Source organism: Aphis gossypii, chromosome 1, assembly GCF_020184175.1.
Source record: "Aphis gossypii isolate Hap1 chromosome 1, ASM2018417v2, whole genome shotgun sequence".
Taxonomy (NCBI): Eukaryota; Metazoa; Arthropoda; class Insecta; order Hemiptera; family Aphididae; genus Aphis; species Aphis gossypii.
The window spans coordinates 35,685,769-35,700,810 of record NC_065530.1 but is presented as its reverse complement, the minus strand read 5'-3'; the positions used below and the strand labels follow the sequence as shown (position 1 = coordinate 35,700,810).

Here is a 15,042-nt window from a genome sequence, read left to right as displayed (position 1 = left end):
TCTGTAATACCCATAGAAATTATGAGTGTGAATAATCAGGTATGGTTGTGTGGTTTTACAGATAAATTCTGTAGAGTTAATAATTTTATCAAGTTTGAGATAAAACTGAAAAAATTACTCGCGCCTTTGATATAAATTGAAGATAGTTTTGGGTTTTATATTTGAAAGCGTACTTTCATTTTAGTCATCGTATGTAGTGAGAACTGAATACCACTTTGGATTAGGATTTTTTTTTTTTTTTTTGTTATTTATCCTCAAATTTGGGTGTGAGCGAAAATGACGATAGATTTTATTTGATTGAAGTTAAATTTTCATTTGTTTTACCATGATTACTGGACGATTGGACGATTGGACCGCAGTTATACGTAACAACAAATATAATTGTACACCAGAAACCGATTACAGATCTAGCCAAATGATCGTGCTTTCATTTTCATTATGTGATAAACACTAATTTTGAAATAGTCGAGATCAAATATTATGTATAATAGAAAAGTCATAGAGTTTAACATGAGTGAAATTTGTTTTTACATTTTTTTGAAATAAAATCACTATACAAAATCTATATTTTACGCAGGTATTAATATATTTTCTCAATTGTTATACCAACAGTTTTAATAAAAATACTTTTTTTAATTCCGTATAATATTGATAAGATTATGAAATTATAAAATTATAAAATTATAAAATCACAGTTTTTACAACATAAGCATTCCTTTATACATTGAAAATGTAGGCTGTTAATCATTTAAATAATCTAAAGATTTTTTTATAAACAAAGTGTATTACATGTATAACGATAGGACTAATAATACCCTTCTAATGATAATTTCTAGATTATTATATGTATGTACAGGGACTTGACCTTATTCAAAATGTGTGATTTGCCCTATTGAGATTATAAGAGGGTATATTGTGTTGTGTGTTTCTTATACTTTTCCAATTCAGCTAAATTTACTGAGTAATCATTATAAAATAATTAATGAATCATTCTCATGATGGTTATAGTTTTTTTTTTTTTTTAGTTTATATTTTTATTATTAAAATATTATAAATTATTAATTAAAATGAATAATTAGTAATTACACTTTATTGTACGATACATTGAATAGGTAAATCTATTAATCTGCTTAAAAACATAAAAATTAATAAAAAAAGTTAATTAGAAAAAATCATGATGTAAACATACCCGGACATTGGTCAACTGTCTTTTTTTCTATTTCAACACAACGTAGTAAAATATTGTTATACATTTATTGTTTTGCAATGATAAACCCAAATTTGTGATTTTGAGCAGAATTCTGCTGAAGCTACGCCCACGGATATTTTTTCGAAATTATTACATAGTTTTCAGTAGAAACAACCCTATTTCTGAAGAATTTACAAAATTATGAATAAATATCAAACTTAATTGTCTTTTCTAAAAATATGATTTACATAAAACTGTTAAGAAAACTATATAACAGTTACATTCACCCGAAAAAGTGTTAGAATAAAAACATAATAAAAATTGAATAAAACATTATTTTAAAACTCTAAAATAATAAATAAACAAAATGATTTTTAAAAGAACCACATTATATGTATTTATAAGTGAGTAATATATATTAAAGTAAACATATGTATTGTGTATATTTGTATAAATAAACAAAATATTAGCAGAACACAAACAAAAAAAAAAAAGAATAAATTTAATGAGAGAATAAATTTTCAAGATACCATTTGGTAGTATTCCTCATCATATTATAGGCATAACTAGCTATACAAGTTTAAAACTCTTGAAGAAAATTTTAACACATAATATATAATATATTATATAGTTATAGTATATAACTGAACAATCTGTATCATAGTAATTATAAATAATTATATTTAAATGTATTGAACATTAAGTCTTCTTATATTTATTATAATAATATAATAATTATTGATAAATAATTGTTATGTATATTATATACTAAAACACAAATGTGTATGTTTTCATTAAATAAAATATGTAAATAGGTACTTTTTAGCTAGCTTTGATTATAATAAATTAATTACATGGTTCACAATCAAATTCGTTTAAATATAAAAGGAAATATATAGGTATCTAATTAATTTTTTTAAGCCAATAAGCATCTCATTATAAATTATTTTTGATTATTGTTTAAATACAAGTAATAAGAAGGTGTATACATCAAAAATATTTTAAAGGCAAATATGATTATTATTCTAATTTCTAATTTTATACTAGGAGTGATTTGTAAAAGCTACCCACTAAACGATGTATGTATTATTATATATTGTAGTAGCAAAATATGTTCTTTAATATATTATTTAACATACCTTAATAGTACTTCATAAATCATAAACCATGTAAACGCAATTTTAACCATACCTTGGGAACAACCGATCTACAAAAAGGGAAAACTTTGTAATTTAGACATGAATAATTCATCTTAAGTAAATTTATCAAATATAAAAAGTCTCTAAATTATTGTACTAAAAATCATCAGTCATTTTCTTTTATACATAATGCATTTATTAAAGTTAAATAATATGGTTTTATAATTATAAAAAAGATTTTCTCGTTATTTAACTTAAAATTCAATAATAAACCATTGCTTAAAATGTATAAATAAATTATTAACACATTTTTTTTTCAAATAAATCTATATGATTTTAAGAGCACATATATATTTTTGGGTATAATCTAGGACCGGGCTTTACATTAGTTGTATGAAATTTTTAAATTTCTTCAGATTTTCGAGTGGTTTGTGTTTGGATCCATGCTTAACTGAAATTGATTATTATTACCTTGAATTGTAATCTAAATACTACCATTTGTTTCATAAAATGTGCATGAATCAACAATAATAAATAATTAATGATTTTAATAAATATATTATAAACTTATATTTTATGTCTTATTATATTATATTAAATTAGATACTTACATTTATTATAATGATCTAGCTTTTACATTTTATTATTTACAACAAATATTTAGATATTTAATTTGTTGAGTGTTTATTTTATGTGGGACAAAAAGTTTATATATTAATTTTAGACAGTTGAAAATAACAAATTTCTTTTATAAAAGGTATTTTTTTTATCACACATTCATATTTTTAGGATGTCAATGTCTTCTTTTAATAGGAATTATCATCAATAACTAGTTATTAACATTAATTCCTTACTAAATCAGGAATTATCGTTATTAACTAGTCATTTTCAACATTGACTAAATGTCATCTTTTCCGGTAACACATATATTATATAGCTGTTATTATTATTATTATTATTATTGCTTAATAAAAATAAATAGATAGTAAATTTTATGATAAGAATTAAAATATTAATTGCTGAAAAGTTATTTTAGTGAATGTATGAATATAATAGATGAAGGTAACGAATTTTAAAAATATTGAATTTTATCTATATAATTTACGATAGCTAACATTATATAAGGTACAGGATAAAATAATAACCAAATGTTGTATACCTATCTATTAAGCATTTGGTGACTCTTTTACTAATCTTAGCTTAAGATGACTTTAGATTTTTATATTACATTAGAAACAAATTACAAATTATTATATTTAAAATATTTATTGAGAGATTAGATTAAAATTATAAGTACATTTTATTTTTCATCACATTTTTATGACAATTGTTATATTTAATGTGAAGTTTAACAAAACTCTATTTTAAATTAACCAATAATGACTTATTTAAAGACTTATCTAAAATCAATTCACTATATTATTTTTCAATACTACTTGTACCTTAATAAAAAGATAATAATATTTTTTTAAAAAAAACATTATAACAATAATAATTGGTAGATACGTTTCTGGTTTAACTGATTAAATTATTTCGTTAAGTACATACATTTTTAAAAGTAAAAATGAATAAAAATAAATAATATTTTAAATATTTAGAATGATTTTTATGACTTTTTTTAAGAAGAAAAAATAACAACAATTTTTTACTTAAAAATATTATTTACTGATTTAATAAATTAACTTTTTGTATGGAAAATAGTTTTAAGAACAAAAGCTATACTTCTAACTGTTGAAAATTGCATTAGTATAAACTAAAAATAAATTAAATCTTTTGATGTATAGTACAGTGCTGTAAGCTCCTGGACAATGTTCTGAAAGTTACTGTAGGCGTTTTTTCAAGTAATAAAAATTAATGTGTAAGCTAAGCGACGAATATCTTAAGTATAATATTTATAATAATATAGTTTGTTTTTTTATCGTATTTATATATATATATGGTTACTAAAATTTTAGAATAGAATATTAATTTAAGAAAATTCTTAATCTGGTTAGAATAGTTATAGTTATCTAAATATAAAATGTATATGTATTTATTTGTTTTTATTATATAATAATTATGTACTTAGTACTCGTAATTATCAAATCGTTTATTTTTAATAAATAAGCAATGTTGGTTCAATATAAGTTTATAAATATTTATACTTCTTTTCAATAGTAGGTACTTGTATGTGTGTTTTTTCCTGTAATTTTTGCATATTCAATTTGGTCATTAAATATTTATTATTCATAATTTTGTTAGAAAAAAATATCACAACAGTCTCCAGCCTACAGAATCGAATCCGCCTTTTTATTATCTTTTTATCAGTGAAACGATTTTGAAAGGGGAATGATGGTAGTTGTCTCAAGACTTTGTTAATTCTTTTTATGTAGGTATGTAAATATTTAAAAAATTATTTATGATAATATTATAAAAGTTTTAAAATGTAACAAGAATAAAATGAAAGTACGCTTGAACAATCTTGGGCAAGTAGATGAAGCATATTTTTTTTGTGCTATGCTCATAAATTTACCTACTTTCCTCTCGAAGCTTTGTCAAAACTGCTACTGCCTGTTATAATTTCCGGTCAAAGTTTACATTAGCTCATCCTAATATTTACAAAATTCATATAAAATATTAAAACACTGTAAAAAAAGCCGCAATAAAAAAAAAAATATATATTTCGAATAAAGGTGCTTGAAAAAAATATGTATTTTATATTTTTATGTTATAAACAATATTTTATTTAATACCATCATGTTACAAATTATAACAACGATATAATTCTCTTGAATTGAACAATTTTCACTCTCAATGTTATTAAACTAATTATTTAATTACACTAAAACGAATGATAGATTTAAGTATTGATCCAGACATTCTATTTTTTAAATTAAAAAAAAAAAACAGTGTCTAAGGTAAAATCATTGTAAATACACTTTTAATGGCTTGTCTATCACTAAATTATAGTAAACAAAAAATTTATAATTTTATATAATATATTCGATTGTATAATGTATTTAAATCATCATTAATTTAAGTAATTACTTAGGTATTATGTTATTTGAATACAAGCGATGGATATATTGCTAAACTTTAATTAGTTTTGCAAAACTTAGGGTTGATATAAATATACGGTATGTACAAATAGCCATTAGGTTCCTTGTATTTATGGCTCTTCAACTTCTTAAAGCGAACAATTCCCTTTTTGCTTCTACTACAGGTTTTGAAAAAAAAAAATATGTGGACTTGTTGTTTATTTTTCTAGTAGTTATGTGCAGATTTCATGCAGAGTTAAATATGAATATACTGCATTTTCTTTATAAAAACGAATTCTATTAATTTTTAACCCAACCCCTCCGCCTCATTACCTGATGCACGATTAACTAAATTTTAATCATAATACATTCATTTTATAGCTTTTTTAATTACGAGCTAGAATAGCGCATTTTTTTTAACTCTCACACCCCTCACCTCTCAAACCAGCGTCACCACCACAAATATATCGTTTATTTAAATCGTGTCACTATACGCATATTATCAAAAACTGCACGTTCGCCAATAATTTTCGTGTGATTGCAGACAAATGGGGTGCCCAAGTTACGTTAACTGCCGAGTCATGGCAATCGCGCGACGTATATAATATATATATTATTGTGTCTGTATAATATAGCAGCGCATTTGTGTTTATAATAAAATTATGCCATTACCACGCACGCGTGAACAACCGGTGACAATATAGTAATTATTTGTCAGGCGATAAACTGCTTCGGTTTATCATATCAATGGATAATCAAAAGCAAGGTATTCCATATATACATGTATACGATATAATAATAGTATAATGCAATATATACTAAACATACTAATCACCATATATTATAACATATATAATATAATATATATATACTACCTCCATTATGACGTAAGCCTTATGTACACAGCATTATATTATTATAATTAATAACTCTAGAGTCGTCTGTGTTTTTAACATTACCTACGTATTATATACATCGGACCATCATTAATTATGCAGTTGGTTTCGACATACAGTGTTATAACGTTCTATGCGACCGAAAATAATTAAACGTACAGTTTGTAAAACGTATCAAATGCCCATACTGCACTGATCTACGTGTTATATTGTTTTTTTCGCACCACGCGGTATTGAATACGATTATCACAATAATACATTATTATTATTTATGTAATGAACTAATAAATCTTGTAGGTACGTGTATTCAGTGTGCGTTTAATGGTGAAGTATATTATTTTTGGTATAATTATTACAGGTAAAAAGCTAAAATGTATTTAATATCGTGTCACACACAACACCGCATATAGCCCATAAAATAACGAAATAACGTTTTTCATATGCGTAAACCTTTTGATAGTAGACCGCTTTATCTGTCACAACCATGCTAAATACTTTTATTATTAATTATGGAACGCAAAAATATCATCTGTTTATTTTACAATACAAATAAAGTGTCGTGTCAATCAATATTGGAAACATAGTAGGTAGTTGGATTGAACATATTTTCAATTTGTAGAAATACAATTTATTATTGTTTTTTTATACATACATATTATATATTATATGACACACGTCAAAAATAACTGAATTAAATGTAAAATTATTAATTTTATACAAATTAAAATGTAGTAGCGATTATAAAAATGACAATGGTATACGTATAATCATATTTTATGATTGCGTATATTATTAACTTTTTAACATACCTATACCTAACAATTATTTCAATAACAATGCATTTATAACCAATCTATATTCGCACTTGTAATGGTAGGTACTAGTTGTCTCTCCGTTCACTATATATTAAAGTTATTAGCTTTTATTACACACATAATTAAATTGGATCTTAAAAGTAAGATTTTTAATAGATAAAATAAATTTTATGAATGCAAATTAAATGTATAACATACATATTATATGCAATTTTAATTTTAAATTGTTGTTTTAATTCAATGAAAACTAGTAAAACACAAATACTTTTTAATTATCTTAATGGTTCTCTAAAAGTCTAAAATCAATACATTTCTCAAATTATTTTTATTTTAATTCATTAATAATAGATATTAAACATGCCGTATACATAGCCTGAAAACATGCTGTTTTAAGTTTCTAATTAAAATTAAATATTGTGTTTATGTTATGTGTCTTAATATGTGTAACTAATATAACTAATATTCATTGGTTAGAAAAAACTATTTTGAAACACAAATTTGTATTAAAGTTATAAATTCCAAATATGTAAAATAATTAATTTGATTATTTATATTATTTCAGTAAAATCATCAAAGTATTATTTAAAATGTTTTGTTACACCACATTACTGAAAATTGAATTTTTCTATATTAACAATAAAAATACACTACACAGCTTATAATCATGAGTATTGTTTTCGATTATAATTTACCATCATTTATAGGTATAAAAAAATCGATTATCATAATACTCAGAATACTTTATGACTAAAATTAATTTAACACACGAATGTTAATACGCTTTCCTGTATATTTCCACAGGTTTTTCATTATTACTTCGAATTTTTAAATTAACTTGTATTAAATAATATCTGAACTTCATTATGGTATTCAATAGTTAGCTCTAATTTTTGGAGCACTCATTCATTTGAAAAACGTGTTTATACTATTCGTATTGTTAAAAAAAAATATGTTCAGAATATAAAAAAAAGTATTCATAATCATTTTCCGCGATTTTGAGCAACTTGCACCGTTATAGATTTTTGATTCGAAATGCAATACTACACAAATACTGAAATATTGTGATAATAAAAAGAGACCATAAGCTCTTTAAAAAAACCTTACAGGAAAAAGGAAGCATATTACAATATTTTTCATACGGTTTATGCACTTCCAATTTATTTAAGAGCCTGAAGGAACTATACTTGTAATAATATATTCTATATATTTATAAATTTGTACCAACATGTTAATGGAAATCGAAAATAGTGTTTGTAGTATTTTACACACAAAAAAAATTGTTATAAGTATATTTTACTAAATTTAAAATAACATGATAACATCCCAATATCCTGACGTAAATACTAATTTGATATAGATAATTATAACTTAAAAATTATACCTTATAATTTAATCATTACTTTAAAATTTTGTAGTTACATAATTTACTAAAACATAAGCAATTTTAATTCTTTTAATATATTACAAAGTATATTATTAGTTGTATCATTTACACACCAATAACACTAATTAATGTACTAAATAAAATAATACTTAAAATATTGAAATAATTATTAATATAATAATTAAATTAGTTATAGGTACTCTTACTGGGATAAAGGAAATAACGGGTTTTATAAGTTGAGTTTTTTTATTGAAAAAACATCTCATACATATTAAAAGTAATGCAACAGATTCTTTTTGATCAAAAATTAGTTCAAGCTTAAAGATAATACTTGATTATATTGATTGCTGACTTTAAATAATCCTCATGAGATATTGAAAGCATTACGTTGCTTATAAATATATACATTTTATAGCAAATTAACTGTTAAATATATTTTTCTTTTAATATTTTTCAATAACATATAAACTTTTTATAAAACTGAACATTGAATTATTAGTCCAACAATCGAATGTAAAATTTTTCATTGTAAGTTTAACATTTTGAATTATATGTATTAGTAGATTTCTTTTTATTGTAGTTGGGAATTTTAGATCTGAATTCAAACAAATTAAATATTGTATACAAGAGAACTATATTTGTATAGTCATATTCATTATAAGTCTTTAAATTCTTGACACGTCATATTTTGTTTTATAACAAATATTACTTTTTTCAATTAACACCATAGAAGTGGAACTTTATTTCGAATTGAGTTATTTATCCTTGCTTCAAAATCTATAGTAATTGTAATACACCACCAATATCCATCTACCCATTGATAATATTATTGAAATGTTCATGGACTGGATGATCCTATCCCGTTTATTTTTCATTAGTGAACCTTACTCGTATTTATGTATGATACACCTGCGTTAGACAATTTATTGGGAATTAATTATTTTTAAAAGATTTATGTTGATAGTTTGATATTATATTACAATTTAAATTAACAATACTCCTCATATTTAACTTACTTACTATGATTGTAATTATTAATATTTGTTTTAATGCTACCGAAACATTTGTACTATATTTTTTTTTAAGTTTAAATATAAAAAATGAAATAAAAATATTAATTATTATACACATAGGATTTTTTCATATTTTATAAATATTTTAATTACACTAAATATTTTTAAATTTAAATTTAAAAAACTGAAGATATAATATTATAATATTAAATATATGAATATAATCTGAATATCTTTTTAAATGATTTTTTATTATTACAAATTATAAATGGCTATAAAATGTTCAATATTTTTAGATATCAGACAGTAATGAACTTGGCGTCGAGATAAATAAATAATTTTTATTCACCAGTATATTCCAGAGTATAATTATTATTAAGTGTCTGTGCATCACAAAAGTCGTAAATAAAGTACTCGATTTTAAGAAGACAAAAGAAGAAGAGAAGAGTTTTACTACTTGCATTTTATTTATATTATTTATATATTTATATACAGAATGAAGGTGATATTATACCACTGTATATTAAAATATTTTTTTTTTTTTTGAAAAAAAGAAAAATATTATTTAACATAATATCAATTGAATATTCTTCTATAAAATTAATTATAATTTATTAATTAAAACTATTAAATAAGTTATAAGCTTGAATAACTTTTAAATATAGAAAAATGTATACGATAAACCTATGTAGTAATATTTTGTTTTATCTGTTATTCTCAATAATAACACAAACATAACAACATTTACTAAAGTTCCTAAGTATTTTAAATATATATATATATTATATAAGGTGAAATATTTAGTAGTTGGGTTGGCCGTTGGGGCGGTTTTATTTAAATTTGAAAGCAAAGATAAATCATCGCATTTGGAAAATGATTCTGAATGGTGCTCAGTTCACTATGTGTGTGCAGGACATATTTCAAACTTAAAACACTTATAAGAAAAAAACGTTGCATAACGATTTTTAATAAATTTTAAATTTGAGTTAAAATTAAATAATAAAAATCCGATTGAAACTTCAAATCTCTGTATAAGTAATAATATACTAAACAAGATATACGATACTATTTTGAAAAAAAATTCAAAAACATTTAATTTAAATTATAATATACGTACTTTTACAACGTTTGTGAATATGTATAAACAAGGGAGTTCATTTTACTCCTTCATTTATCATGTAATATATTATACTCCCTCTATTGAAAAATGAAAAGAGGTCAATGTAGCTACGTCACAATCGATTTTGTATTTTTCACAATTGAATACTTAAAATAATACGAAATACTATAATAAGATACATATAAGATACATACACTAAGCACTATTCTCGCTTCGCTTACTTAAGTGTAAGCTTGTATTGTACTAAATATTTTAAATTTGAAAGTGGTGATAAATTATTGTATTTCAAAATTGATTCTAAGAAGATTTCAACATATGTCATTTATTTTTATGCGAATTTTTAACTTTTAGTTTCTGACTAATTCAAAAATAAAAAAATTACACTATAATTTTGTAATTAAAAATATAATTACAAATTACATTTCATATTTTTTTTATACGTATTTAAATTTTAAGAAAATTAATCAAAACCACGAATATTTTCAACTTATGTTTAAGATAAAAATAAATAAAAATACTAATTTTGACTACTATTACTATTTTTAACGACATTGATTATTTAAACAAATAATAATAACTTTTTATTCACCTGCGGTTTCTGTTATTTTGTAATTTTTCAACAAATATCAACCATAGAAACCTAAAATAATTCATTATAACTTAAATTATAATTTAACTTTTTTCTTAAAGTTCATTCACCAATAATATTGTGCTTTGTACATTTATTTGCATGCAAAAACACACATCTTTATGAAAAAATATATTTTTTTTAATATTTAAATCAATTTGTTAATTGGTTTTTAATAAAGCCGATTTTATTATTATTATTAAGATTTTATTTTTTTTATATTTATTTGCATTAATAATTTATAGCCCCTTTAAAAGCACTAAAAATCACTATTTATTGAAATATTATATTATCATGACGCACAAACGTATAATACAAAACAATACAAGTAGTAATAAAAATTGAAATTATGTTATAGGTAACTATTTTAAATTTGACGTTTTTGGCATTTTGAATTAAACTCAAAAAACGTGGTATATAACATTGAAATATGGAACCATTTTATACTTATCAATTCAATTAATTTTAATAGGTGGTGTCAAACTGTCAATTATCAAGCTGAGCACGTTATTCCTGTTTTGTAAAAAATAATCATTACGTTGTTGAATATGTGAAATAAATGCATAGTATTTCTAATATATTTTTATATAATTATTGATGTTTACAAAATATCCAATGTTGAAATGAAACCACTTCAAATTTACACTAAAAACTTGATTAATACTCATGAACTATCAAGCAAGTTTAAACTAAACAAATATGGGAAAGTATACAAAATTAAATTCATAATTTAAATTCTTTAGAGTGTAGAGACCATGAAACAATTTTCATCTTTACTCCGCATTAATTTACCATTATAAAAATATTATAAATGCATAAATATACGCTCATTGTTTATAAATTATAACCATACATGAAAATATACCCAGTAATGTAAATAATTTATCTATATGTGAGTCTATTTTTTAACAATCTTATTTGAATACAAAATGTAAAATGTCGAAGTATTAATAAACGAAATAGGTAGGTACTTATTTTAAAAACAAATAAAATACTTGTAATAATAAAATATATCACAAGTTTTTTTAGAAAAATAAAATAGAATATATTATAATAAGGATAATTCATGTAACAGTTACTGTTTATAAACATGTGTATTAACTATTTTTAAATAATCCACAAACATTGCTCAGTATTAGTACATCATTTATCAATTTGTCTTTTTTCTAACATTAATAATTGCGTATTGTTTATGTTAAGATACTTTAAATCTCATAAGACTTTACTAATAGATTCAAAATAAATTTCAATAAAAATGTTAAATATAGTAGCAAATGAATAAGATTTTTTTTTAATTTAAAACAAAACAATAAATGAAATTATATGATACAATAGGTAATTACTTATTATGATGATACATAGTTTTAAGAAGTATGAGTAAGAAGAAACAAATTAGTATAACTTCATTGAATTATTAATTTATAAGTTTAATAAATCGTGATTCCAGTTGCGTTTTAGTCGACGAAAAAGATATCAAAAATAAAATATTTTGGCATATTTTGTATTTACTTGTTCATATTGAAGATTAATTTGGAATGAAAACATTTGTAATGAAGTTCGCAAAGTTATTAACAGTCATGATTTGTAGATATTTATCTAATATTAAATACTATAAGTTTCCACTCAGCACCAGTAAATTATGTGATATATTTCTGGAAGCTTAAAATTATTCACTTACACGTATTCATGAATACTTTTAATAATCTAATTATACAATTTACTTTATAATACTTAAAGATTATTTTATTCGAAAAATTAAAATTAAATTTGATTCAAAATAAAATATGCATACTCCTTTATTTTACTATATTTCTTAATACTAATATATTTGCAGGTTTTTTAATTTTTAAACTCAAATATTGCTTTTTTATATTTTGGATAAACTAAATTTTACATAAAAGTATTATATACGTATCGTTTGTCGGTCAAAACTTTTGCGCAGATACAATTTATGATCAAAAAGTTGTTGTCAAACCCTTTTTGTTTACAACAAACATCTGAAAATATGAATTTTAAATTCAGTTGATGTTGCAATTCTTGCTACTAGTTCAAAACTTTCTAAATATCACAAGGTATTTCTCAATATATATATTATATTGAAACTTATTAAATATTTATATTATATGTATTTATTTATATATTTGAATATTTTTAAAACATAAGACACCTAAAATAAAAATATTTCTTATTAAACTGTTTTTGAAACTAAGAATACAATTAGTTACGCCAAGGTCGATATTTTATTGGTTTGGGAATTTTTTTTATGTTATTTAATATTCTCTGGCTGTTTTTACTTACTACACTATGAAATAAATTCTATGAACTAAAAAATAAATTAAATGAATCAAACTAAAAATTGTATTTTTAAAAAAAATTAAAACATTTTATAAAATGTCTAAACCATACATATTGAATATCCTTTCCACAATCCTTTTAGTGATACAGACATTTAATTTAAAATCAAACATTCTTCGCACGTTTGATAAAATATCAAGGCAGTTGTAAATGACACATAAGAACGAGTATTTTAAGTGCGAACATCATATATAAAGCTTGATGATGGCCACTTCTATCATAGACCCTTGATATGTTTTAAATATGACTATAATGATGATACTCTTCAACATATATACCTCGTTAAAATACCCCGCAAAAAATATCTAGGTCGGAATAACTCCAATAAATAACAACTTTAAAAAAAATTCCCATTAAAATTAAATATCCGAGTAAATAAACAAAAACAACATTTATAAACCATATACTTATGATGTGTATTCTCATACTTAAATGACAGCTTCAAACATAATCCACATTGCTATTGAAAAATCTGGTAATCTATAAGTTTTGAACACCAAATCTAATATCTTTATTTATTATTTATTTTATTTATTTGTATGTATATTTAAGAAAATAGTCAAAGAAAGATTCAAGATTGGTTAAATTTCTACAAAATTATATAACTTTACTTAAAACCCAAAAATAAACACTGTTTATTGATACAGTAAAAGTTCACTTTACTTTTTTTTTACTTTTTTTTACTGATGATTTAAGTTTTAAATTTGAAATTATTAGTTTTAATTGAACTATTATCTTGGGAGAATTTGCTTTGGTATGTTTATGGCATAGTTTTATTTTAAAGTATTATGATAGTTGAAACCACTTGGATTGATATCTTGTCTAATTGTTTTAAGAATTATACCATAATAATTAAATTGTTAAGATATCTTAAATTACTGCACAAGATTTTGTCAAATTTAAAAGTAACAGCAAAAGTAGGTACCATATAATATATTTAATTTAATTTGGAAAAATGATTTGTATAAAAATTTTTATTAATTTATTTTTTATATATAACTGTCAAAATTATGTACAATAAACAATACATTTTTCAGAATGGTATATTCCAGTAACTATATAATGAAACAAATATCAAATTTAGAAAAAAATAAAATTTAATTTATAGAAATCTAATAGTTTGGTAAATCAAAAAAATATGAATATAATAAAAATTCTACTAAGTATAAATAAATAACAATAATTAATTGTTAGTAAAATATGAATAAAAGAAAATCAATTAAACATACTACTAAAAATGGATTATCTAATAATTTAAAAGCAGGTACTCTTTGGATAATATAGAACAAACATAAAAGAAACATTATTTCTAAAAATAAAACATTTTCATAGTTGTAATGTTAATGAAATAACTTCAATAATTTAAAGTTTTTAAATGTTCTATGGTATGTTAAACTTATGCAGTCATATCATAGATAAATTTAACCTCGATTTAGACATTGCCTCTAATTAAGTATTGAAGCTTAAATTCTGTTTAAACCAGGTT

General features: G+C 22.2%; 1 protein-coding gene across 3 annotated transcripts in view; it reads left to right on the top strand.

The window, feature by feature from the left end:
- LOC114121593 (uncharacterized) overlaps positions 1–15,042 on the top strand; it is a 44,274-nt gene that overhangs the window by 9,337 nt on the left and 19,895 nt on the right. The window contains exon 1 of one of the 3 annotated variants that reach the window (XM_050197779.1): positions 6,364–6,599. The exons of the other annotated variants lie outside the window; for them this stretch is intronic. Coding sequence (XP_050053736.1) covers positions 6,563–6,599 — 37 coding nt within the window. The 5' untranslated portion in view covers positions 6,364–6,562. Of the gene's footprint in view, positions 1–6,363; positions 6,600–15,042 lie in introns of those variants that run through there. 3 annotated transcript variants of the gene reach the window in all.